Source organism: Notechis scutatus, chromosome 2 (assembly GCF_049901735.1).
Source record: "Notechis scutatus isolate UNSWTSFEM ecotype Mainland chromosome 2, rNotScu1.2, whole genome shotgun sequence".
Classification (NCBI taxonomy): Eukaryota; Metazoa; Chordata; class Lepidosauria; order Squamata; family Elapidae; genus Notechis; species Notechis scutatus.
The window spans coordinates 107126043-107151716 of NC_142010.1; the positions used below are offsets into that span (position 1 = coordinate 107126043).

The following is a 25674-nucleotide window of genomic DNA, read 5'->3' on the forward strand; positions in this document are numbered from 1 at the left end:
AAATGGATGGGTTTTTTTCTGGCAGCACGCATAAAGGTTAATACCTCTTTTCTAGGCCCAGTAGTACTGGATTTTAAGTTGATGTAATATACTACCCCTTGTAGGTCTGGTTTTTCCTATTCTCTTTTTTAAAATCCAGTCTTCCAAATATATAAAATCAGTTGTACGTATAATGTTATATCATTGCTAAATTTTCTAAATTTATGTGATTATAAATATGCATATTATACTTCTTGCCAATTCACAAGAGTCCCAGTAAATTATGCCACTCGTATTTTATACAGGACCTTATTCTAATGCATTGCAAAAATGGGGAAAATATTTTATTACTCTTGTCAACCTACTGTTACTATGAAGCTACTTCACATGTGTACACTTTAACCAGCACCCCCATTATTCAGTGTCTAGATCTTTCATTTGTTTCATTCTTCATCAAGCAGTAATTGACAAACAGGTCATTTATTTACTGAAATGTAACGCAGTTCAACCATAGTGACCCACATAATCTAGACCAGGAGTGTCTAACTGACAGCCCACAGGCTGGATGCAGCATATGCAGGCCACGCCCACCCCAGCTCCGTGAAGGGAAAAACGGTTGCAAAATGTCACGTGACGGCAACATGACAGTGCGAGTTTGACACCCGTGATCTAGGCTTAAATGTTAAACCATGTAATTAGGAGTGCTCCCTGGTGCTCCCTGAGCTTGATCGTTTTCTTGCAGACGTTTTATTACCCAGTGAGGTAACATCAGTTCTTGCTGACTCTGTACTGCTGTTTATTTGACGTTACCCTTTTCACAAAGATATTTTTTGTGCCTTTATTATAGCAAAGCATACCATGGAAGATCTTGTACCTTCAGTATTTTATCTGCCACTTCTAACTTCACACTTGGGAAAAACTGAACCGGAGGAGGGCCAGACTCCCATCGGAAAGATACTCCACCCACGTGCTCATTCTAATAGCCATGCTAGAGGCAGAAGTAGCATGTCCATCTCTGATCATTTTCTGGTACAAAGACTATGGGTAGAGTCCCATTCTTGTTTTTATTGTTCCAAAGCAAACAAAGCACATAGTGGTAATAAGTGCTAGTCTGTGCCTTGGCAGTGCAGCTGGAGAACAATTCTTGGTATTCTTCCCAATTTTGAAGCTGGGAAAAGAGAGGCGATCACCTTGCCATTTGCCGGGTGATCTGTATTCATCTCTGAAGCTTCAGACTTCATTGCTTCTAATAGTAGAGCTTATTAACTTTGCCAACGGGTAGCATTGCTTTGGCAGATGTGGAGAGTGGAATTTTCCTTTGCCAAGTTTGGCTCCTTTTATTTTTGATTTAATTTCTTTGGTGTTATATATTCTCTAAATATGTATTTATGTGCACATGGATTAGTTTAAATCTGTTTAGTTGAGGGCATAATATTCTTCTGAAACATACTTTCGAAAGCTCTGCCATATATTTTTGTAGGAAAAGTGCCCTTGGCCTTGCTTCATTGGGTTTTAAATACTTTTATGATCTTCTGCCTGATCTCGTATTATTTTTACATTATGTATGTGTGTGGAGAGGTTATATAGTTTATTAGAAGAAAAACCTCTACACAAAGCACCTTTTCATTATCATCTACTTTTCAGGTTATAGATTTTCTGCCCTGGGTTCACTGACTTCTTTGCTGGGTCAGTAATTCCAAAGGTATAACGTGAGACAATAAAGGATGTAAATGCCATGTAGTACTTGAGTATACTTGACTTGCTTATCCATTGCCTAATGTTCTTTTATTTGGAGTGATCTGCATGCATGACTTCAAATTGCACTTCAGATAATACATTGGCCTTGCAATCACCCAATAAACTTACTAGAGGGAGTTCACTCTCTCTTGCATAGAAATGTCATGGTTTTCAACTGAGAAACTTTGGAAGGCATGTAGTTACTGCTATAATGTCTGTTTTATTCTGATGTGTGGTTCTCTGTGTTTTTTTCTTTTCTATCTCCCAATTTATGTTTGCTTGAAAGCAGGTAAGGCAGAACTGTCAAACTTGCAGCCTGCGGGGGCCGGGTGTTTTATGTGATGGCCACGCCTGGTTTAGTGAAGGGGAAAAAAGTCCCGATAGTCATGTGACGTCACTGTGATGACATGAGTTTGACACCCCTGGTGTAAAATAACCAAGCAGAGAGAAACTAGGCCATTTTTGTTTTAATTCCTCTTACCCAGCCACAAGACTCAAACTTACAGTTAACCTAAGCAAGGAATGAAAGAATAATGAAACTAATCCCTTTTCCCTGCAAGCTATTCCTGAGTGATTGAAAGCAGTATCATGACACTCTTCACCTGGCTAATGAAAGCAGAGGAACACACTCTTTGCAGCCATGTAGCCTCTCCTTCCCCCTTCTCTCAGATCTGACTGTTATCATGCCTTATTAGCTATTACCTTGCAGCCAAAACTGATATTACACTAAGAGCAAGTTCTCATCAAAACAGCATGAAAATGGTGCCTAAATTAACGGTCCTGCATAAAGATGAAGGTGTAAAACCCAGTTCAACCAAAAGTAAAATGGGCTGATCAGTTGGCTGGAGTCTTTACCAGGATCTTCAGTTGGTCTTTATTCCAGTCCACTATTCCATCTTGTTTGAAGGCTTCCACCATTGTTCCACTGCCAAAGAAGTTCCCTATCAATAACCTCAACGATTACAGACCAGTGGCACACACTGCTATCATCACGAAGTGCTTTGAGAAATTGGTCTGCCAGCACATCATTTCTGGTCTTCCGCCTACATTTGAAAAACACCAGTTTGCATACGGAAGAAACAGATATACAGAGGACGCTATAGCCATCACTCTTCACACTGCTCTGAGTCATCTAGAACAGCACGGGGGCTATGTGAGGATGCTTTTTGTAGATTTTAGTTCTGCATTTAACACAAGTCTTCCACATAGATTAGTGTCTAAACTTCTGGACCTTGGCCTTTCTTATTCAATCTGCCTTTGGATTATGTATTTCCTGTCTGGCCACTCACAGAAGGTCAGATTAGCCCTCTTCAGCCCTTATTCTGGGTTGCGTGTTGAGTCCTTTACTCTATACTCTTTATGTGCATGACTGCATTCCCACTCACGCTAGTAATACTATTGCTAAATTTGCAAATGATACAACAGTGGTGAGACTCATCTATGGGGGGATGAGTCTGCCTCCCGAGATGAGGTGGATCGGTTGCTTTCGTGGTGTGGAGACAATAACTTGGTCCTCAACACCAATAAGACCAAGGAGCTTATAGTGGACTATAGAAGGAACAGATCAGACATCCAGCCAGTGGTGGGATTCAGATTTTTTTACTACTGGTCCTGTGGGTGTGGCTTGGTGGGCATGGCAGGGGAAGGATACTGTAAAATCTCCAGTCAGAGGTGGTATTTGCCAGTTCTCCGAACTATTCAAAATTTCCGCTACCGGTTCTCCAGAACTGGCCAGAACCTGCTGAATACCACCTCTACATCCAGCCCTTGCTTATCAATAGGGATCAAGTAGAGCAAGTGGCCAGTTTTAAGCTTCTGGGTGTTACCATAAAAGAGGACCTGACCTGGGGTGCTCACATTGCAGCACTGGTCAAAAGGGCCCAGCAGAGATTATACTACCTGAGACTTCTTAGAAAACAACAACTGAATGAAAAACTGCTGGTGACCTTCTACTGCTGCACCATAGAGACCATTTTAACTTATTGCACCTCTATATGGTTTGCCAATTGCACAGTGGCAGACAGGAAAGCACTCCAGAGGGTTAATGTCATTGCCCAGAAGATCATTGGTTGCCCTCTCCCCTGTTTGGAAAAGCTTTATAGCTCCCGCTGCCTTAAGAAAGTTCAAAACATTCTCAAAGATCCATCTCATCCTGGGCACCCTTTTTTTTTGAACTATTACCATTTGGCAGACAGTACAGAATAATAAAAACAAGGACAAATAGGCTGAAAAACAGCTTCTATCCCAGGACAGTAGCTCTTTTGAATTCTGCTTTATAGTGCAGTGTTGGGGTTTTTTGGTTCAATGTGTGGAGGGTGAAGGATGTGTGTTTGTGTTTATTTTCATGGTCATGGTCATGATGTGCACTGAAGATGGTATTTGATTTCGTTGTATGAGGTGCAATGACAATAAAGAAAACTAAACTAAACAAATCCATTCTTAATTATGGAAACACTTAGGACCAGGCACACATTGTCTCAGCCCAAGTTTAGAAGTATGAGTCACTTTCTTGTGAGATGGACAGCTATACAAATATGATAGGCAGACAGACATTTGATTTCTACCTACAGCGTGAAACAGTATTACTGCAAGAAGTAGAATTTCAAGATTTTTTATTTATATAGTTGTAGTTTTGCACAATTGGAAGATCCTCATTGAAATCTTATTTTGAAAAGATATTTTGGATATTTTTCTTTTATTTTTGAGATGGGGTAATGTTTTTACTTCAAAGGAACTATATATTCCTAATAAATCTTGTGTCCTTCCTAGTTCTTATGGCTGGTTTATATAAGTTCAGAGTTAATTCTCTATGGCTTTTCCTGCCAAGGTTTCTTTTTCTGTTAAAATATACAGGATTTTAATGTATATTTTAAGAAGAAATATCTGAAACTCAAAGGGATGATTAATAACTTGGATTTTTTCATGCTTATATCTACCTCACTTTCTGATGTCTAAGGGATTCTTTTGATCATCAGCTCTAATCCAGATAAGAAAGGGGAAAAAATACACCATTGATCTTGCATTATAAAATTGATTTTGCCTATTTCCTTTTATATCAGCCACTGAAGACTATGTGTAATTTAGCAATATTCCCATACATTTTTTCAGCATGGTGTTTCAACATGAGGACTGTGCAGCTATTTGCCATCCTTCAACTCCCTGAAGAGATTTGCACTTGGTAAAATTAAGGAAACAGATCGTCACACAGCTTCATGAGCATTGAGCAATGGGCCCGCCTACACTTGTTTAAATAGGAAACACTTATAGATATAATTATGAGTGCACAAGAACTGTCACTATTTGTCAATGGCAGAGCAAATTACTAAGAAATAGAACAAGACCTTATGTATTAGATGAAACAAAAGATTTCAGATGGCTCCATAAAGGTTGATAATGATTATTGAGTCCGTAAAATTTGGACATTGGTATCTGAAATGTTTAGGAAGTCATTTTAAAGTATTGTCTTGTGATAGGCCCCCATCTGCTTCAGTGTATAAAATGGCTTGGGCCAAAACTGGTAAGAGATAAACATATATTACTTCTGCATATGAGCATGTACGCTCTCACACACATATGATTATTTAGAAAAATGTATAACTAAAGGAAACTGTAAATAAATTAAATCTCTAATTGGTTAGGGTGTGGGAAGTGCGGATAAAAGCATAAAGGAAAGTCTTTGAAATCTTTGGATTAAGAAGGAGGTGACTTAATAGACATTTAATTGCCATTCTGATGTTGAAAAAGTCACAAATTACAATTTTCTAGACATCTGCTGAGTAGAATATCTCCAGTTTATTAAGTTTGAGACATATTCCTTGTTAGGTTGCATTGTTTTCTCTCTGAAAGAGTGATGCAAGCCATAGATAAAGCTTTTGTTTTGCAGCTGGCCTGGTTATTGCCTTGTGACTCTCTTCAGGGATTACTAAAAAAAACAATAACAGACTGTTTTATAGAATTGAAAAGGGCAACAAAGCCCTTTATTGAATGATCTTGCCAATATCATAAGAGTGTATCCATAGGAAGAATGGTGTATGATTGGCATAGAACCATTCAGCTGGCTGAATCATTCCTGAAAGGTCATCAGGGGCCATGTGGCACCATAATATCATCAAATTCATGACATACCCTAGTACAACTGTTGAATGACATCCAGTCATTGCTATTGTAACATTGCTTCAGGCTCTGTGATTGCTTTAAGAAATAAAAGGAAGCTTGGGTTTATTTGCTGATAATGTAGAATTTCTGAGGTGGGCGGTCTTTGTTCAGCAAGGAATTCTATCAACAGGGGAAAAAAATCTCAGTTTGATAGGTAGAAGTTGTTGGTTACTATAACAACAGTAGCATATCTATTTGGGTGCTCACATGTTCCTTGTTCCAGTTTCTAAATATAATCTTAATCTCACATGGTATATCTGGTGCCATGGAAACCAAATGTTCTATAAAGTTGCAAGAAACAACTAAAATTTCAGCTACATGAAAAGTAAGAGTGCTGAGGAATGATGTGGACATTACCACAGTGATAAAATTATTCTTCATTTCCCATGTGAGACCCCAAAATATTGTTTGTTTGGAAAAGTAGGAGAGAGAGATTTATTGGATCATGTGACTTTTCCTGGATTGTTTTTTGTTGGATTTGGTCAACAAATAATACATTTACATAGTTGTCCATTTATTGTTTGTAATGTGTTGTATTACAATCTGAGACAGATATGTTCTAAGTATTGATCATTTTTGTTATCTGAATAATAAGCTGCTTTATATTGAATCAGGCTATCGGCTTCCATAGGCCAGGTTTCACAATACTTTATTGGTTTTTCTTTTTCATTCTTGCCCCAGTAGTACTTTTCTACTTGAAGGTGCAGAAAGTTGAACTGTCTGCAAAGCATAAGTGGTCTAATCTTGGTCAGCTCATTTTCAGCACCTGAAATTTTGAGATGGAAAGGATTTAGGTCAGCTTGTCCCAGTTTGAGTTGCATAATATTTTCAGCATCACTGAAAGAACAACCAGAAATAATCTGCATTACACACTGTGCTACAAACAAGGAATTGAAAAAATTAGGGTTTTTTTCATGCCAGAATTCTTCGGAAGACAGTAATTGCTACACTTCATGTAATAAAATATATTAATATGTTTTATACAGCCAATAAGCACCAACCACTTAGCTCAGACCTAAAGTGTATTTAAACCAATTATCTATTCCTAGATCCCTATGGGAAGTCTATAACACATGAGTATAATAGCATCTCCTTGCCCATGATCCCTAGTAAGTGGTGTTTAGATATATTACTGGCACTGAATGTGAATATAATTTATTTTCACTGTGCCTGGTAGCTTTTGATAGCTATATAGTTCACAAAATTGTCTAATCCCCCTTTAAAGCTGGAAGTCACTTTTATTTACAATGAAAACTCACAGTTTAGACTAGATACACATACCCCAATGGTTCATGGTTTCACTGATATACCTTTACCTAAACAGAAGAAAAAGAATGACCACAGGTGAACAAAAAGAGCAGTGGGAGCAGGAGTGACTTCCACCTTCTACTGAAGGACCTAAGGAATAATAATTCCTTTGTTTTGTTGAATTGAAAGATAGATTCAAGTTAGATAGATACAGTGGATTTAAAGTCTACACACACACACACACACACACAAAACACTAAAATGCCAAATTTTTGAGATATAAAAAACCAGACCAAGATAAATCACTTCAGAATTTTTTCCACATCTAATATGACCTATAAATTGTATGATTCAATTAAAAAAACAAATTAAAATCTTTTAAGGGGAAAATTAAAAAAAAAAACCTTATAGTAGCATGCTTCCCTAAAAGTGCACACCCTTAAATGAATACTTTGTTGAAGCACCTTTTGATTTCAGTTTGTTTTTCAATTGAACTATACAACTTACAGGTTATATGAAAGAAAAAAAGCAGCCCCAAGTGGAAAAAAAATCTGAAATGATTTATCTTTTTTTTTTTTTGCAGTCTAATGGCTAATGGCTTTACTATGTTGGCTAAAGTATAATGTCTTTAGACAACCTTCACCACCAAAATTTAAAAAAATGTTACATATTGTTTGAAAGCTTTATTTATAGTGAACCAAATAATCTTATGTAAAGGGCTGGGAAATGTCTGTTGTGTTTTGGTTTGTGTTTGTAGCTTTTTAAACTACTGAACCTGATGCTTCAGATTTCAGTGGTCAGCCTGGTAGTATGTGTCATATTTGTTCTTTTTCTACAGATTAATAACATGTCTATGTATATGTGCCTTGCATGTACGTATGTACACCAAGGTGAATCTCAAAGTTAAGTCTTAGAATAAGGTCAAACAGTGCTTTCCCTTTCCTGATTTTCAGAATTGTTATCATAAAAATAAAGCAGAAATTGTTGTAATGGTAACATTGTAGTAAAATAAATCCAGTGATATGAAGTACTTTCCATTTTTATACCTTCTTTGTTCATTACTTCACTTCAAATATGAGATATAATTGAGACTAGCATGAAATATTTACACTTCATATACCTTATATCCATAAGATGATGCCTATTTAGTTAAGAAGCATTTTGCTTATTATATGTAGAAGCAACACTGAATTGGCATTTAGTGGATACTCAGAAGAGAACAGCATATCAATTATTCCGGTATTTCCCAATATTTGTTGTATTCATAATTAACGGTTTAAGTAAAAAGTTAAAGAAGGTGAAGGAGTCCCTGCAGATTTTATTCTGCTAGTTATTGCTGACGATAGGGGATAGTTCTCATCCCCATTTCAAGGCCATTGAGCCAGTGCTGTCCAAATATACATCTCCGTGGCCAGCATGACATCACAGAACACTGTTACCTTCCTGCCGAAGTGGTACCGATTTATCCACTTGCATTTGTATGCTATCAAACTTCAATTGGCAAGAGCTGGGATGAAGATGGGAGCCCACCTTGTCATGTGGAACTCATATCTTGAACTTGGGCTGCCGGCTTTCTAACTGACTAGCCCAGCATCTTAACCACTTAGCCACCACACCGCCCCTAAATGTTTAAGTATAGTAAGTAAATTATTATAGTATGTAAATTATTAAACGTTTAACTGCTATGGCTATTAAAAGCATTGCTTTGTGCTAGCAATATTTCACACTTCTAGAGTATTGTATTGCCTACACATCTCTTTATATCTAGATTTATTTGCAAAATTGGCCTTGGATACTAGTGAACTTTTAGGATTAGCCACCTCATAGTGCAAAATATATTCCCTTTATGAACACACAGATGTTTCCTCTTTAGGATCCCTGTGTTCTATGAGGGGTTTCCTGTAAATGAGAAGTATTTTTTTCTGTTGAGCAAGTGTTGAACTTTCACTGAGAAGGGTATTCTTTTCAAGATGAATCAGGAAATCATGTGAAGCCATTTCCGTGGCGGATTCATCTAAGGAATCAGCATATGCTGATCAGCATTGTCATGACTAATTTATTTTATAGAACAAAATTCTATAAAATGTATCAATCTGCTACTGACCAAGGAGAATACTAATCGGTATATGTGATAAAATCATTGTTAAAGTATGACACAACCACTGAGAATATAGACTTCATGGAGGTTTTTTGTTCTTGTGCTTATTGTGGATGAATAAAAAAAGGGAGAATATAAAAAGCACCAGAATATAAGAAAGCACCAAAAGTATCCTTTTTGGACAGGATATTTCAAATAGTTGGTGGAATGACCACTGATAAGGGCATTTCTCATTCCAAATTAATGATTTACACTATTTACAGATGTATAAGATACCTTTGCAGGCTTTTTAATCTCTCTGTCTTTCTTTTTTTGTCATAGAAGGTTACAGTACTTTTGATTTTGAGCTGCTAGACATGAATAGCATTTAAATAAATTGATGCTGAAGTATCCTCTCTATGCAGAAACACTTCAAATGGAATCTTATGTTACATTTGAAATTTCAATTAAAAAGATTAGTTGATGGTTGGTTGATTTATTTGAGTCATGAGGTGTTTGAGTTGTTTCTCTTTCCTAAATTTCTGTTCCTGATTTCAAAATGATCATGTTAAAATCTTTTTAAAAAAGCAAAACAAAACAAATCTCAGTTGGAAAATACACTATCAACATGATAAAGCTGGCAGAGAGATAAATATTTTCAAGAGGTTTAAAACAGAAGTTTACATTTGTCAGGAAAAGAAAATTGCAGTTTCGGACACAGTTCATACTGACTTTTTAAAATGTGGAAACTGTAACCAACATAAGATGATGTACATCTCGTGTATATTGCATCAATACCTGAAGTTATGGAATTGTTGAGTGTTAGGTTGGTAGCATCCTTGAGAGCTTTGCCTTCAGCTATTTTGTATCTTAAGTACTTTTCTGACAATTAAAAGGTTGGCAATATCCTGCTGATAGTAGAGTTTATTAACAGTTCAAACTTTCAGTATCACTGTAATATAATATATTGAGGAATTGGACAGTCATTTTTTCACACAAATTAATGCCATGCCAAAAGATCTACAAACGGTTTTTTTTCCAGGAAGTATGGAATTCAAGCTTGTGCTGCAATATATCCTTACATTCTGTCACATCACTTTAATCCATTGTCAACAGCTACTGTTTCTCTGAAGGACTATGCCTATACTATGTTATAACACTGGTTATGTATTGACATTAAAAAGTCAATTCACAATGAAGGCACAAAGCAGGTGTTCTCTTTCTCTTATATAAAAAGGCAATGCTGCAAACATTTTTGTTCACCTTTCCTCTTTTGGAAAATAGTGGAGATAAGGCCCCACTTCAGGACTGCATAAACAAACATAAGTCATCCTATATTTGCCAGATCTTGCATTCTTACAGTGCCCACTGAACCATGCGATGGGGTTTAATTTTGCAACCCTGTTTGGAAGTTGGGTTATTCTGAGTACAAAGACTTTGCTTTATATTAAGTCAGGGGAAAAGATTGTAGGGAGACAGACAGGCTATACAAAAGGCCAAGGAAGCTGGGACCGGACCAAGGAAAGCTGGACAAAGCCTGTCTGTATATTGGGAGCACTAGGTCAGTGATATAGACCCTTGCTTTGTGCTCTCCATCACCTACACAGACATTTGAAAATTGGCAAGACTTCCACTAGCTTTCCCATCTGGAAAGCCTCTAGAATGCACCCTTTTGATTTCCAGAGAACAGAGTGAAGTGCTGAAATGTGTTGACACATAAAAAGAAATCCCTTTAAGTAGTTGCTCTTCCTCTGAGTTTTCACATAAGGCATTGGCTGTTTAATTGTGCCTGGACAGCAGAACAGGCAGTGGGTAATTTCCGTCCTCATCTTGCAAACAGAAGGGAAGGTTTCAGTCAGTTCTGCCTGGATCATAGATTCTACAAGAGATTTGGCAAAAGCTCCCATTGGTAAGATGGCATTCTGTAGGGGTAAATGATACATTGAGAAATGCTTTATTTGATGTCTACAGAAGATGATTCAGCTTGAAATTTAGTCATACCTATACGTTTGGACACAGGTTTTATCTGAGTTTTTTTAAAAACTCTGCATGGATTTGGGAATTGCAGAAGACCTTGATCAAATTCTGAGAGTCACCACTGTAAAATATTTAGTGGTTCTGGTTGAAACAGACGACACTGTATGGAAGGTCAGGATGTATCTAATTTTATTACTTGTTAGAAAAAGCATGTTTAAAGGAGTATCTTTAATGAGGGCCTAGTGCAGTGTCCATTAAACAGCTATAAAGAGCTGTCTAAGCATTGCTGAAAGAACTAGACATAGGCTTCGTAAAACAAGGTATTCTTGCTAAATAATGACAATGAAAAAATGTTGGGATTGTGTGGGAGAGTGAGTTCTTTGTGTTTGGGAACATATAACAATTTGGGGCAAATTTGTGGGTTGGCAGGAAGCTGCCGAGTATGATTAAAGCAAAATATGTCCTTGGACTCCTAGAGCGAAATCTTGACGGTTGAGATTGATGGTGGGAGGGCAATATTCTGTATCTTTTTAAAATAGATTGTGTCAGAAGAAGCTAACTGACTTTTAAAATATGAGATAGCGATAGCGGCATTGTTCATGCAAAACACCCATATCATATCTACGCACTCCCTAACCCCCTCCCGCTCCAGAATTCTACTAATATGCAAAGAACAGAGAAGACACTGTTAGACCTCCAAATAGAAAACTGCAGAAAAAAATGACTGTGTTACAAACAACAGAAGAATTTTTTTTTCTGTTCTACATAGTAGATTCACAATCCATTTCTTCATGAAGTGTATGCACTGTATGCAGGAGTAGGCATTATCGGTCTGCAGTTACAATAGCTAGTTCATCTTCTGGGACTCACTGTGTGGATCTCAGTCTTTATATATCCAATTGTTATAAACAATACTTTTGGCGCACATTGTTCTCTCTTTTTATTCTAAACACTTAATGGACAAATTCCTCACCGCCTCTTTGATGCACAATTCAAGGGCTATTTTGAGGGAGAGGTGACAAGGGAGTTCTCCTGATATTCAAGTCTTAGGCATCCTGTGTATTTTTTATAGAGATTTGTGCTCATGACCTAATCAGGCTATTTCTAAGAACTATTGGAGAAGCTCTCTGTGAGAGTTGCACTGAATTGCTCTATGAGGGAGATGGGTGGCTTCCAAATGTGATAAACAAACAAACAAACAACTTAGCAATTATATCTGAACATTCCAGAGTAGAATTGTAATCAATTCTTGTAGAATGTGCTGTTCCCAGTTTTTGCCTCTAATTGAAAGGATTCTTTCTGGGTGCATATTAAATGAAAGCACTGATGTATATAAGTGAGATAAATGAATCATTATGTCCTCCAAAGTTGTTTTTACATTCAGGATAAGAAGTCTCAATATTTTAATCTTGGAACACTTTTTCAAAGGTAATTTAAACATGCATGTACATTTCCAATACTTCATCAATATTGCTGGATAACCTCAGCCAGGGTCTTCATGGTGAGTAGTAAATAAATCTTGTAGATAAGAGTAATTCCTAGGCTTATTTGAGTCCAGAAACATCTTGGCTATGTTTTTAGGATTGACTGGTAATATTCATTGAAGAATAACTTTTTAAAGAGAAACCATATAAGCAACAGCCTTATATTTTTCCCCTTAGTTGTAATTTTTTAAAAATAGTGTATAACATGCCGTTCTGCTTGAAACAGAAACCTTCCACAAGTTTTGGGTTTTTTTTAAGTTCTACACTGCTGCTTCTATAGCCCTCCTTGGAACACCAATTATTTTCTTCAAGCTGGCTGATGTATAGTTTAATTTCTTGGCAAAAAGTAGCACCCACATGATGCTGTTATGGAAAGCAACATATGCACAGATTGGATATGTGTAGAAAAGAGTCTTTCTGCAGAAAGCTAAATTGTTCACTTTTTGCATGGACAGATGTATACAGATGGGTGCTAAGAGAGGGTGCAAAATTGCAATTACTGAATAAGTAGACAGATTTATTTCTGTGATTCTAACTGGACAGTGCTGTAGCTTTTTTAGACTTGATTTTACAGTTATGCAGCTGTGACTGCTTACAAATACACTGCTGGGATTCTAGAATATGGATGGAATTATGACCTTATCACAAGAGTTTCCAAACTCGGCATTATTGTTGTTTGTTTTCCTCCCACTGGCCAATTACATTTTCTGTTGACAGAAAATGGAAGAGGACTTAAGTGTTCTCTATTAAGTGTCCCATACTAAACTACCTGCTTGGTTTCAGGAAAGAAAGCCTAACTCTTCCAGTGGTCCATAAATCCCAGAGATTTAATTAAGGACTTTGGGGGAGGTGGAAGGCTCTTCTTATCAGCTCAAAGAGTTTGCTTAATGTCAAATTGTTATATTATGATAAGCCTGAATATTCCTCTTCAATCTGCATCCCCTCTAGTGTATATTTATTTGATTTATAGCATTGGTTCTTTGTATAATTCATGGTGGCATATGTATCCATGTATTCATAACTATGATTTTACTTATACCTATTATCTTGTAAGCAATTGACAAACCAAATAAAATAAAAATAAATAAAAAATAAATAATGCTCCCTCCCCACAACAATAACCCCGTGGAGTGGCTTGAGCTGCGGGAGACAAGGAACAGGTGGTCAAAAGTCATCCAGATGGTTTCTGTGCCAGAAAGAGGACTGGAATTCTTGGTCTCTCAATTTCTAGTTCAGCATTTTAACCACTAAACTAAACTGGCTCTTATCTTGAGGAATATTTCTTTTTTATATATAAATTTTTATTGGTTTTTAAAACAAACATAAACAAACAAAACATAAAAACATCAAATCATCTTCCATATATGTACATACAATGTGCCGGTTGATTTACAAATTGTTTTGTGCTTCCATTTCATAGTCTTCAATTATAATTACATTGTATATAATCTCGTATTTTCAATCAATATATTAAATACATTAATATCATTATTAATCAACCATTTGACTATACTTTTATTCATTCATGTTTTCCAAAATGATCATATTTTACTTAATTTGTTTTATGACAATTCAGATTATCATCCCAGATCTATCCTAGAATCATTTTGTAGATATAATAAGAAAAGAATACATCTTTATATATTTATTATTTTCTAAAAGTCTGCATATTTCATTACTATATTTAAAATATTTACTATATTTTTAGTGTACTGCATCTTGCTGTCAAGTATATCCCCAAGTACTTGATCTTATTCGTGACCTGAATTTTCAATAGGTCTGCCAATTCTTCCTTTTGTCTTGATAGCATATTCTTTGTCAAGATCTTAGTCTTATCTTTATTTATTTTCAAACCAGCCACCTTTCCATATGCCTCTATCTTTTCTATCAATTTTGATGCTGTTTCTAGTGGGTCTTCTAAGATAAAAACCAGATTATCTGCAAATGCTTGCAACTTAAATTCTTCCTTTTTAATTTTCATCCTTTTTATATTCTTTTCATCTCTAATATTTCTGTTTAGCACCTGCAAAGTTAACACAAACAACAAAGGTGATAGTGGGCACCCTTGTCTTGTTCCTTTTCTTATATTGATAGATTCTTTTTTTATATAATTTTTTATTGGTTTTTAAAACAAACATACACAAACAAAACATAAAAACATCAGGCCATCTTCCATATATGTGCATACAGTGTGCCGGTTGGTTTACAAATTGTTTTGTGCTTCCATTTCGTAGTCTTCAATTACAATTACATTGTATATGATCTCGTGTTTTCAATCCAATATTAAATACATTAGTATCATTATTAATCAATCATTTGACTATACTTTTATTCATTCATGCTTTGGGAAATAATCATATTTTACTTAATTTGTTTTGTGACAATTCATATTATCATCCCAAATCTATCCTAAAATCATTTTGTAGATATAATAAGAAAAGAATACATCTTTATATATTTAGTATTTTCTAAAAGTCTACATGTTTCGTTACTATACTTTATTGTCTAACCATTGATAGAATAGATCCCAAACTTTATAAAATTGTTTATCATCCTGTTCTCTAATTTCAAATGTCAATCTGCTCATTTCAGCACATTCCAATATTTTCTTAATAATTTCCTCCTGTGATGGTATTTTCTCATTTTTCCAGTTTTTAGCAAATAAAATCCTAGCCGCTGTTAATACATTTACAATCAGGTATTTCAAATCTTTACTATATACTTCAGGTAAAATTCCCAATAAAAATATCTCTGGTTTCAAATCTATATGTTTTTTTGTCATTTTTTCCAACCACATGTGGATTTTAGTCCAGTATTTTTTAGCATCCGCACAAGTCCACCACATATGGTAATATGAGCCAGGTGTCTGATGACATTTCCAACATTTTTTGGATTTATTCTTGAACATTCTTGCTATTCTTGTCGGGGGGAAATGCCACCTGTAAAACATCTTATACAAATTTTCTTTATATGCTGTTGACATTGTCATTTTATAATTTTGAGACCACAATTTTTGCCATTTCTCTAGATCAATCCCATATCCAAAATTCTTCCCCCAAGCAATCATAGTTTCTTTAACTTGTTCTTCTTCTAGTTTAATTTCTAGTAAATATCCGTACAATTTTTAGTCACCTTTTCATCAGTACCTGTCAAAATCTTATCTAAATCAGTCAATTTATCATAGAAACCTTCCATTTTAGAATCTTTATCATACCTTGAATGTATTTGTGCATATGAAAACCAATTCATCTTTATACCTTGTTCCTCTAGTTTTTGTATAGATTTAAGTTCACCCTTTTCATTCAATATTTCACCATATCTAACTGTTTGTTCCTTTTTGTATATTATAGGATAAGAAAATGCTTCAATAGTCGATAGCCAGACTGGAATTTTCAAATAACATTGTCTTTTAATCTTCTCCCAGTTTAACCACAGAGACTTCCGTATATAATGTCTTCTAAAGTACCCCTGTGTTTTAGTTCCTTTATACCATAGAAAAGCATGCCACCCCAACAACAGATCATGTCCTTCTAATGTCAACAATCTAGTATTTCTTAATGTTATCCATTCCTTAACCCAATGGCCCCCAACCTTTTTTGTGCCACGGCCCGGTACCGGCATCACAAAATGATCCGTGGCCCGGTACCGGCATCAGCACGCATGACAAGGCAAGGCGAGCCGAGCGACCGACCAGCCAGCCGTCACCCGCTTCTCCCCGCCACCTTCAACTCCTCCTTTGTACCTTTTTTGTGCTTTTTTAATCTGCTCCGCCATTGGGACGGCTCTTCGTTCAAAGCCACCACCCCCTTCGATGAAACTAAGGCGTGAGGATTCCTTCAGGACCCAAATGCCGCTTTCCAACCGGAAAAGCTCACCCGGAATCACTTTCTCGTTGAAACAGGCATGATATTCCCCTATGAAAAAAAAATCTGAAAAGTAGCCAGAGGTGCAGGGGTTGCCTAAGCACCCACTAAGCATCCGATCAGCTCCCCGCCCTGACCTCAACTAACACCCCCCTTTCTCTCTTTCCTCTCCCCCCCACCTCCCCTCCAGGTCTTTCCCAGTGACCCCTCCCTGCACGGAAGCCTCAGCTGGTGCTTTCGGGCTCTTCCTCGCCCCCCTGCATGAGATCCTCCGAGCTGCGGGCTAAAGGCGGCAGGGCTCCTCCGGGCTGATCGCGCAGGCACCTGGCAGCTGGGGGGAGGGGAGGGAGAAGAGACCTGGGGTGTGACATGGGTCCACTTTTCCTCCCCACGGAGAACTTTGTTGCGTCCAGCACGGGTAGTTCGGCGAGAGGCGGCGGCTCTATAACCCCAAAGGCAGCTCTCGCCCGGCATCATCGCGCGCACAGTTAATCTGTTATCAATGTCTCCAATCTTCTTGTCTCTTTGTTTATCTTCTTCAATTTTTTGGAGTCTCTCATCATACTTCATCATCATTTGTTGCATGTTCTCCACTTTTTCAACGGTTTTCCCTGTTCTTTGTTCAATGTTTTCTGTTCTTTGTTCAATGTTCTCTATTCTCTTTTCAATATTCTCTGATCTTGGTTGAATATTTTGAATTCCTTGCATAATCATCTGCAAGGTCACTTTTTCTTGTTCTTTTTCTTGTCTTAATATTGTCTGTATTGAACATTGTCCTATATATATATAGGACAGGAAGAGGAAGAAGTGGAAGTTGAAGAACCAGGAGCTGTTAATTTCCTACTCATTTTGAGGAGTTCAAAATCTTCAGGTTCTTCTAGACTTTAATCCAGTTGTAAAATAACCAATTGCAGTTCCAAATAAAAATAGTAGGAAAAAAAGTAGGAAAATAGTAAGAAAAGAGAAGCCAAATAGTAATAATAATAGAAAAAGAAGAAAAAATTTCTTCAGGTTTTTGTATACCTTAATCCAATTGGTTGGTTAGATCAGGGGTCCCCAACCACCGGTCCGCGGACCGGTACCGGTCCATGGAACAAGTCCTACCGGGCCACTGGTTTGCTGGGTGCCGCCATCTTTTTTTTGATAAAAAAGTGCTTCTGGTGAGCTTTTCCGGGTAGAAAGCTCACCGGAAGCACTTTTTCATCAAAAAAAGATGGCGGCGCCCAGCTGATGCCGGTACCGGGCCGCGCCATAAAAAAGGTTGGGGATACCGGGCTGCGGCATAAGAAAGGTTGGGGATCGCTGGGTTAGATGACAGTAAAAATTCAAAAATGAAGGAAAAGACCATAAACACACCATGAACACACACACACACACACACACACACAAAGTTGTAAAATCATAGAAAAGGCAAAAAAGTGAAGAAAAAGGCTAAAAAAGAAAGGAAAAATTCTTCAGGTTCTTCAACACCTTAATCAAATTAAGAGGTCTCAAATATAAAAGTATGCATAAAAATAAACCAAAAAGAAAAAAGGAAAGGAAAAAAAAAACAATATGGAAGGTAGATCTCTTTCCGTTCTCTTTCGTTTCGGAGCTGTCCCAACTTCAGCAGCTTTAAAGGCTGCCTCTTTGCTGCTGGCAAAAAGAGCTTCTCCTGGATCTACCAGGGACTTTGCAATATCCCTGGGATTGACAGGATGCTCTCTTTACATTCACCGTCTCTTTGGGACGGTTTAGATCCACTTGAACCGTCCAGGAGCAAAGATATCGGCTGTGATCTCAGATCTCCAAGATTGTATGCCGTATCGTCGCGACACCAGCTCCGCCGTCATCTTGAGGAATATTTCTATGGAATATTTATTACAGACATTTTAATACAAGAGTTCATTCACAGTAGCTCATCATTTAAAAATTAATAGTAATTAAATTAATTGTAATAACAACCAAAACAGTAACTATAGCCACAAATCTTTATAATAATCCTTGAGAGCTGAGAAACAGTATAAAACATAGTGAAGCATTAGCCTAAAATTAGTCAGATAATATTCAAAAGTAGATCAAGAACAATAATTAAGCCAAAAATAAGTCTTTAGAGAAACATCTTTAGGCATTAATGATAGTAACAACAGCAACAACAATGCTAAGTACATTTCTTGAGGGAGAACTCTGTACATGAAAAGCTTCTCCTTGTGTAATGCATATATAAGCTCTACAGGCAAATTTCCAAACAGTTCCTGAAGGTACAAGTATTCCATCAAGTAACTTCAGTGCCAAATTGCTACAGAAGTTAAAACCAGTTGAAAATATGTAGAAAACAAGAGGCAGCTAGAGCACTCACATAACTTTGGCATGACATCTTCCAAAAACCTTGCTTACAACATAAAGTTTCTCACCCAATGACTAGTAACTATCCGAATGAACTGAATAGTTAAAAACCTTGCTTTTGGTTTAATACCCAATTAAGTGTCCATAAGTTTAGAGTTTCTCTGTAAAAATGGACGTGAGGTAGGATCACAATTTCATTTACATATATCTATATATTTATATCTACACACACTCTCTCTCTCTTCCCTGTGTGCCCATCCTCCACTCTACCCATGCATTTTTTTTTCCTTTACTTTGGAAGGAAAAATACTGACCAACAGCCAATATTTCCTTTCTGTTGCTATTTGGCTAGGGAAAGAGAAAACAAATCCTGTCTTCCAAAGCAATGCTGTGTGTATTGTGTGCATGGAACAGCCACACTGAAGTAAAAACTGAAGAGTTTGTTATGGAATTTCCACAAGGGTTGCAGGCTCCCCTGGATCTGTATATTCCCACAATATCAGCAAAGTTGGAATGCGGCTGACCTGATTTACAGCATTTTTGACTCAGTTTTGTATAGTTGAAACCACCATGAAACTGGGTTGGGTTGTTTCTTTGAGGTAGAGTGGCTTCCTTTGAAAGGAACTTTTTAAATGAAGGAATTCTTTCTCACCCTTCTTCCCAGCTCCCAAGTTTTGGGTCCTTAAAGGAAAATGGTAGCTTGAGAGCTTGAAACTCCCTTTCAGTAGCTCAGGCAAAATAAGCAGATAATTGTTTTGTCAAATTCCCCTTGTTTTTCTTAATTATTGCCTGCCTGCTCTTTCCACTGAAGTCTGATCACCTTCAAAATGTTTCTGAGGTTTAGAGAAATTAAAATAGTAATAATGTTGAAGTGACCTTAGCACAGAATGTAAGGTATGCATCCAGTGTATCCTGGGGGAGCAATTGCTAGTTAATGTACTGTATGCAATGCTGAACTGGATGGACCAAATATTTTACTTGTAAAGTTTATTACGTGTTAGAGGTAGTTAGAAGAGGCAGTCATTTAGATTACTAAGGAAGACCAATTCATAGATGTAAAATAAAAACAGAAGCTAATGAACTTTATTAAAATCTAAATTTTAATCTGTCTTTCGCTCTATCCTCACTGGTGGAAAGTCTTGAAATTCTTCATTGTGGCTCATTCAAGAGCATCCTATATACCTGTTCTAACTGCTTCAGTTCTGCCAATTTATTTATGAAAGGAGCATGAACAAATAGCATTAGCACATTCTAGTTGAAGTAAAGAAACCAAATCATTGCCAGGATTTCAGATTCCAAAGCTGGGCTCTGCTTATGGTAAAGAAGAGATCCTACTTCCACCAGGGAAGCCCTAAGACAGTGGAATATATACATGGTTGAGGTGACCTAGTGGAATCTTTCATGAATGCCTGACTTATATGGAGTCCTGAACACCTGGTAATGAACAGCAGTATTGTGCATAAGAACAGAACTGAGTCATGTGCACCACATTCCATTCTAATGAGTAATACTGTTAGGCTACTGTGATAATGAGACTTAAGGGCCTTAGTATTATGCCTTTCTTTCTCTGCAACCCACTCTTCGAGCTGGGGTAGTATTGTAGCTAGTCAGAGAAGAGCTGGCCCCAAGTCTCCCAGCTGTAATGGACACAGCCAAAATCTATTAATGCACAGCTGCTTGTAATCAACTTGGAGCAATGCCCAGCCATGTTTCTGCTTTGCAACTTGTTGTTTCTTCCACTGCAGTTGCATAGGAACGTTGTAAGATGATGAGCTGGAAGTCTAATTGGTTTGTTTTCTCCACCCTATTCCATGCAGCCTGGTAAGAGAATCCATAAGGCTGCTTTCTTTTGCATAGCACTTTGTCCCCTTGTTACCGGGTGTGGTATGCAGTTATACTGTATAATTGCAATAATGGCACTGAATCATTGTGGATCTGAAAAAAAGCTGTTGGTTCCACTTTTATATATTGGATCTCCTAACTGTATTTTTTCTTTTGTCACACAGATGATTATTTTCACATTGTCCTTGCTATCTTCTCTAATGCAGCATCTATGCACCTTTCTGACCTGGATGATCCCACTGTTCCCACCTGTACCTGCAGAGCAGATTTGGTTGTTCAGGAAGTTGCAGGAAGAGATGTAATTGACATAACAGCTATATCAGTTCTTCTGTTGACTGAATATAGTTGGGTATAATCTTATAGGTTCAAATGCTTTGCTACCAACACAGATTGCTTCTGGTGCAACTGGCTTCACATCCTACTTCTTCCATCACTTTCTGCTTCTTCCTTTCTCAAATCTGCCATCTATATTTCAATGTTTGTATATTTCAATGACCACAGCAGAAATCTCTGTTGGACAATATATGACAAATTATGTCTTGAGAATGCAGCAATATGCAGTGAGGACCTTGAGTCCTAATCCTAAAATGTTAGGTGGATAGAAGCAAAGTGACAATCTTGAGCTTCACTTGCTTTAAATTGTGAATCTGCAAGATGGTGCTTGTAGTGTTGTTTTAGGAATGCTTGAACAATGGTTTTGGTTGATTTGGAAAGATGTGAGCCAGTTTCATTGTATCTAATTTAACAAACAGTTTAGATTAATGTTGCCAGCAAAATATTTATATTATTGTCCTTATTGGTCTTTGACTTCTGCAGAATGGTTTTATAGGGGCAGCATTTGGTTGCTAAAACTCATCCAGTTGGTGGATTTTACCAACATTGTTGATGCATAAGGATAGTATGAACGTAGACAGTATATGAATTTGCCTTTCAGGCAGGGCATGAAGTATGTTTCTTTCCCAACCAACTTAAGCAATAATATTGTTGAATTGCTACAATACAGGTTCCACAACATTCCATTATCTTCCCTGTTCCCTTGGAATGTTTCTTTTATGAAAGGCCTGAATAGATTTCCCAAGCTGCAGATGGTAAGATAATGGGGTGTTTGAAATCTAAAAGGTATTGAGTATTCAAACTGCTATATTCTGTTCCCAGGAAATTTTAAGGGTACATTTGAATTTCATTCTATAACCTTTCTGTAAATTCTTTCGAAGATCCTCTGAAAAATCTTGCTTTTTCTGTCATTCTTTTCACAGAAACCTAGGAAGGTCATTGCTCAAGTTGGAGAAGATTCTCAAAATGGTCATCTTCCACCTGGCTGGCAAAGTTATATGTCTCCTCAGGGGCGAAGATATTATGTGAACACCTTCACCAATGGTAAGCTTCATTTACATTCTAATTTTATTCTTTTAGAAAACCCTCCTTTCCTCTAACATCAAAGGTAGAGATAACATAACTTAACAATATGAAGAGTAGCCAAACACCTTCTTGTACAATCCATAAAATAACTGTGCTCCTTGGGCTGGTCATTGTAAACAACCTGATTATCTGCCTTTCTCTAGATTTCCAACCTCTTCTCATATTATTCCCAGAATAAAATCATTTATCTCAACTCTCTTTTTTTGCCAAAGAAAGTGATATCCTCTGTTCTCCAACCAGACATTCTCTGTACAATTTTGGGACAGAATGTTTTGAAAATGTTCTATTTTCCATCTTCATTTGTGCTAAACGTCTCTTGGACCATGCCATGCTAACAGTCAGTTTACTAGTTTCCAGAAGTAAACCAGAAATTGTTTGAGCTGCCCTTGTGTACCTGACTAGGAAACAAGCCTGCTTTTTGGCAAAACTCTAGGTCTGGGACATTCTGAACCTCTTCTGATTCAGAGGATTTACTTCTGGAAATTTTTAAAAACTGCCCGCAGGAGTAGTACATACCAGAAGAGATTCAGTACACTCTGCAGTTCTACAAAATATTCCATTCTCAAACTGGTGAATTTTGTATGTCTTACTTTGTTTCCTCCCAAAACTAAAGGGGATTAGTAATTGAATGTAGACAATAAGAATGAATGAGCAAAGCAACCAGACGGAAAGCCATTTTGAACAGAGCTGACCTCATTGGAGCATCCTACCCCAAATGGGCTCACATTTTGAATTTATCCCCCGTTTTTAAATTTCTCATTCATCCTTGAAAGCCCAAATATCTTAATTGCACAGCAAATGATAATTGAATTTATGCACTCATAGCTGTTAACATTTTTAACAAGTTAATTCAACAAGAAAATGAATCATATTTGGATGAGTTACTGACTTAACCTAGTCTTTAACCTACTTCCACAATTAGCACCAGAATTTCTGCTGCTAAATAAGGTGGTTGTTAAGGAAATCACCCCATTTTACAACCATTCTTGCAAATCGCTGCAGTTATTAAGTGACTCATGTGGTTGTTAAGTGAATCCTGCTTCCCTTGTTAACTTTACTTGTCGGATGCTTGCTGGGAAGGTCTAAAATGGTAATCACATAACCCCAGAATGTTGCAACTGTCATAAATGTATGCCAGTTACGAAGTGTCTGAATTTTGATCACATGACTGAGAGGATGCTACGACGTTAAGTTCTTAATCACTTTTATCAGTCCAGCTCTAACTTTGAGCAATCACTAAATAAATGGGTATGATGACTACCTGCATTCTGCATCATAGCAGGTGGTGACATCTAGCCAACTTTGGTTGAAAAGCTAAGCAGGACCAATTCCCTTTAGAACTTAAATGCAACGCTGTGAAGAGGTCCAAGACTGAGATATCCAAAAAAAAAAAAAAAAAAACGGATTCCAAAAGAAGGCACTGGCAAACAACTTCCATGTAGTTTCTAAGAAAACTAACTGGCCATCTCCATACAGCCATGGGGAGTCAAACACAATTCAAGGAAGACTTTATTTGTTTTGTATCTTGCATTTGGATGTCTAAGGATTGAATGTTAACATTTTCTGGGTTGCTATGCATGTAAATATGCAAGTAGTTATGAAATTATGAAAAAAATCAGCATAAATCAAGCTTAGCTAAACCTGCTGCACCTAAAACAGCCATAATTATGTGACATTTTACCGGTTTCCTGTTTAGAGTCAGACCTGGAAATATTTAATGCTTACATTTTATGTATTTTCTTTTCAGTTCTCAAGTGACCAAATAATTTGGATGTTCTTAAACAAAAAATATAAATCATTTTTGAGAGGATAACTCCTGGGGAGAGCAAACTTATAGTTCAGAAGTTCTAAGCAAATGAAAAAGAGCTTGAAATAATTGGTTTAAAAAGAATTTAGGAATGTTTTCGTAGAGTTTTACACCATAATGGACAGAGCTTAAAAACTTTGTAATCCTTTAATTCCTTTCTTTCCTTTCCCTTTGGGCTCACAGTTCATCTATAATCATCTCTCTTAGCTTTTTGCAGACACAGAAGCAGTTTTTGTTTTTCCCTGGAAAGTTAAAAGATTTCACCACTTCCCCATTAGAAAAAATGGAGAAACAGAAATTCTGTTCACTGCGAGGCATGTAAATTAATGAAGGGATTAGCACATCAAAGTGATGGAAGAAGTCGCAGGAAGGATCATGCAAAACGTTTCAGCACAATTTTTATACATGAGGGAGTACATATGAAACGGTACTTGTGAATCGTTAAAGCATATGCTTCTTTTCCTAGATTTCAGCATAGCAAAGTGGTGTGCATGCTTAGGGGGAGACTTGTTTCCAAAACAGCAACATGGATTTGGAAAAATATATGGTTGCTATATATAGAGTAGTAAAAAAGAGCTTTGCACTGTATGTACAGTATACAAGTAGTCATTCATTCAGCAACCATTTGAAATTATGATGACACTGAATGAAGGGCTTTATGAACTGGACCAAAGTTAAGACTGTTGCATTGCCCCCATGGTCATGTTATCACATTTTGGGTGCTTGGCAATCCATCTTCCCTTATGATTGACCACAGGGACACTGCCTCCACCTGCCTATCATTTCCCCATCCCACATCACTGAATCCTTTGAGCTTAACTCTCACCTGGCTCACCTTATAGTCCTTGGACCTGCTTCCGATTTTGCTGGGTCTGCCCTATCATGCCTTCCCTGTGATAAATACAACATTAATGACAGTACATGGATTTTATATTTTTCAACATCAGAAATAACTCACAATTTCACAGATTTATAGCTCTCCTGAAAAACCATGTGATCATACTGGGTCTTCCAGTCCAAGTAACACTGCAGAAAAGGAACAACCTCTGCATGTCTCTTCACACTGCTATTAATGTGTGGGACAGTTTTGCTGTTAAATACAATGGCAAAGACAGCCAGCTTGGTGTAGCATTTAAGACATCAGACTAGAAACTATGAGTGCATGAGTTCTAGCCCCACCCCCCTTTTAGCTACAAAACCATCTGGGTGACTTCATTCAGTCACTTTGTCTCAGCCCAACAAAGAAGGCAATGTCAAAACATTTCTAAAAAACCTTGCCAACAAAACTGCAGGGACTTGCCCAGGCAGTGTCTGAGAATTGGACACAATTGAACAGAAGAAAAAAAAAAGTGGGAGATATCTATTCTACAAAATAGACCATGTAACATCTATGAGTCTGGTCCTTATCCAATTTCACATTATACACATGTCATAATGCAACATATTCATTTTTATTTTCCTTCTGTCATTGAAAATTGGTGTGAATTGAACTAATTTTTCTATTTCAACTTGTAATATTACTATTACTACTTCTATTCCCCCCCCCTCTTCTTTTTTTCAAAGCATCTAGAAAAGGCTAAGCAGGTCAGAGCTGAATAAGAGCCCACTAGAAAAACCCAGGACTACAGGCTAGAAAGAAAGAAAAAATGAAATAAAACCATGGGAAATCACTTCCATATTATTGCAAATAAAAGTACACCCATGCTGTCAGGAAGTGAAAAAAAATTAAAGAGGAAAAACAGGAAACATAATCAAAAAATG

At 37.0% G+C, this 25674-nt stretch overlaps 1 protein-coding gene across 2 annotated transcripts in view; it reads left to right on the forward strand.

Annotated features, from left to right (window-relative positions):
• GAS7 (growth arrest specific 7) overlaps positions 1-25674 on the forward strand; it is a 158564-nt gene that overhangs the window by 61628 nt on the left and 71262 nt on the right. Inside the window, exons 1-2 of one of the 2 annotated variants that reach the window (XM_087953948.1) lie at positions 21602-21775; positions 21944-22064. In XM_087953948.1, the coding sequence (XP_087810074.1) occupies positions 21605-21775; positions 21944-22064 (292 nt within the window). In that variant the 5' untranslated portion in view covers positions 21602-21604. Of the gene's footprint in view, positions 1-21601; positions 21776-21943; positions 22065-25674 lie in introns of those variants that run through there. The other variant, XM_026667570.2, reaches the window with a different exon arrangement.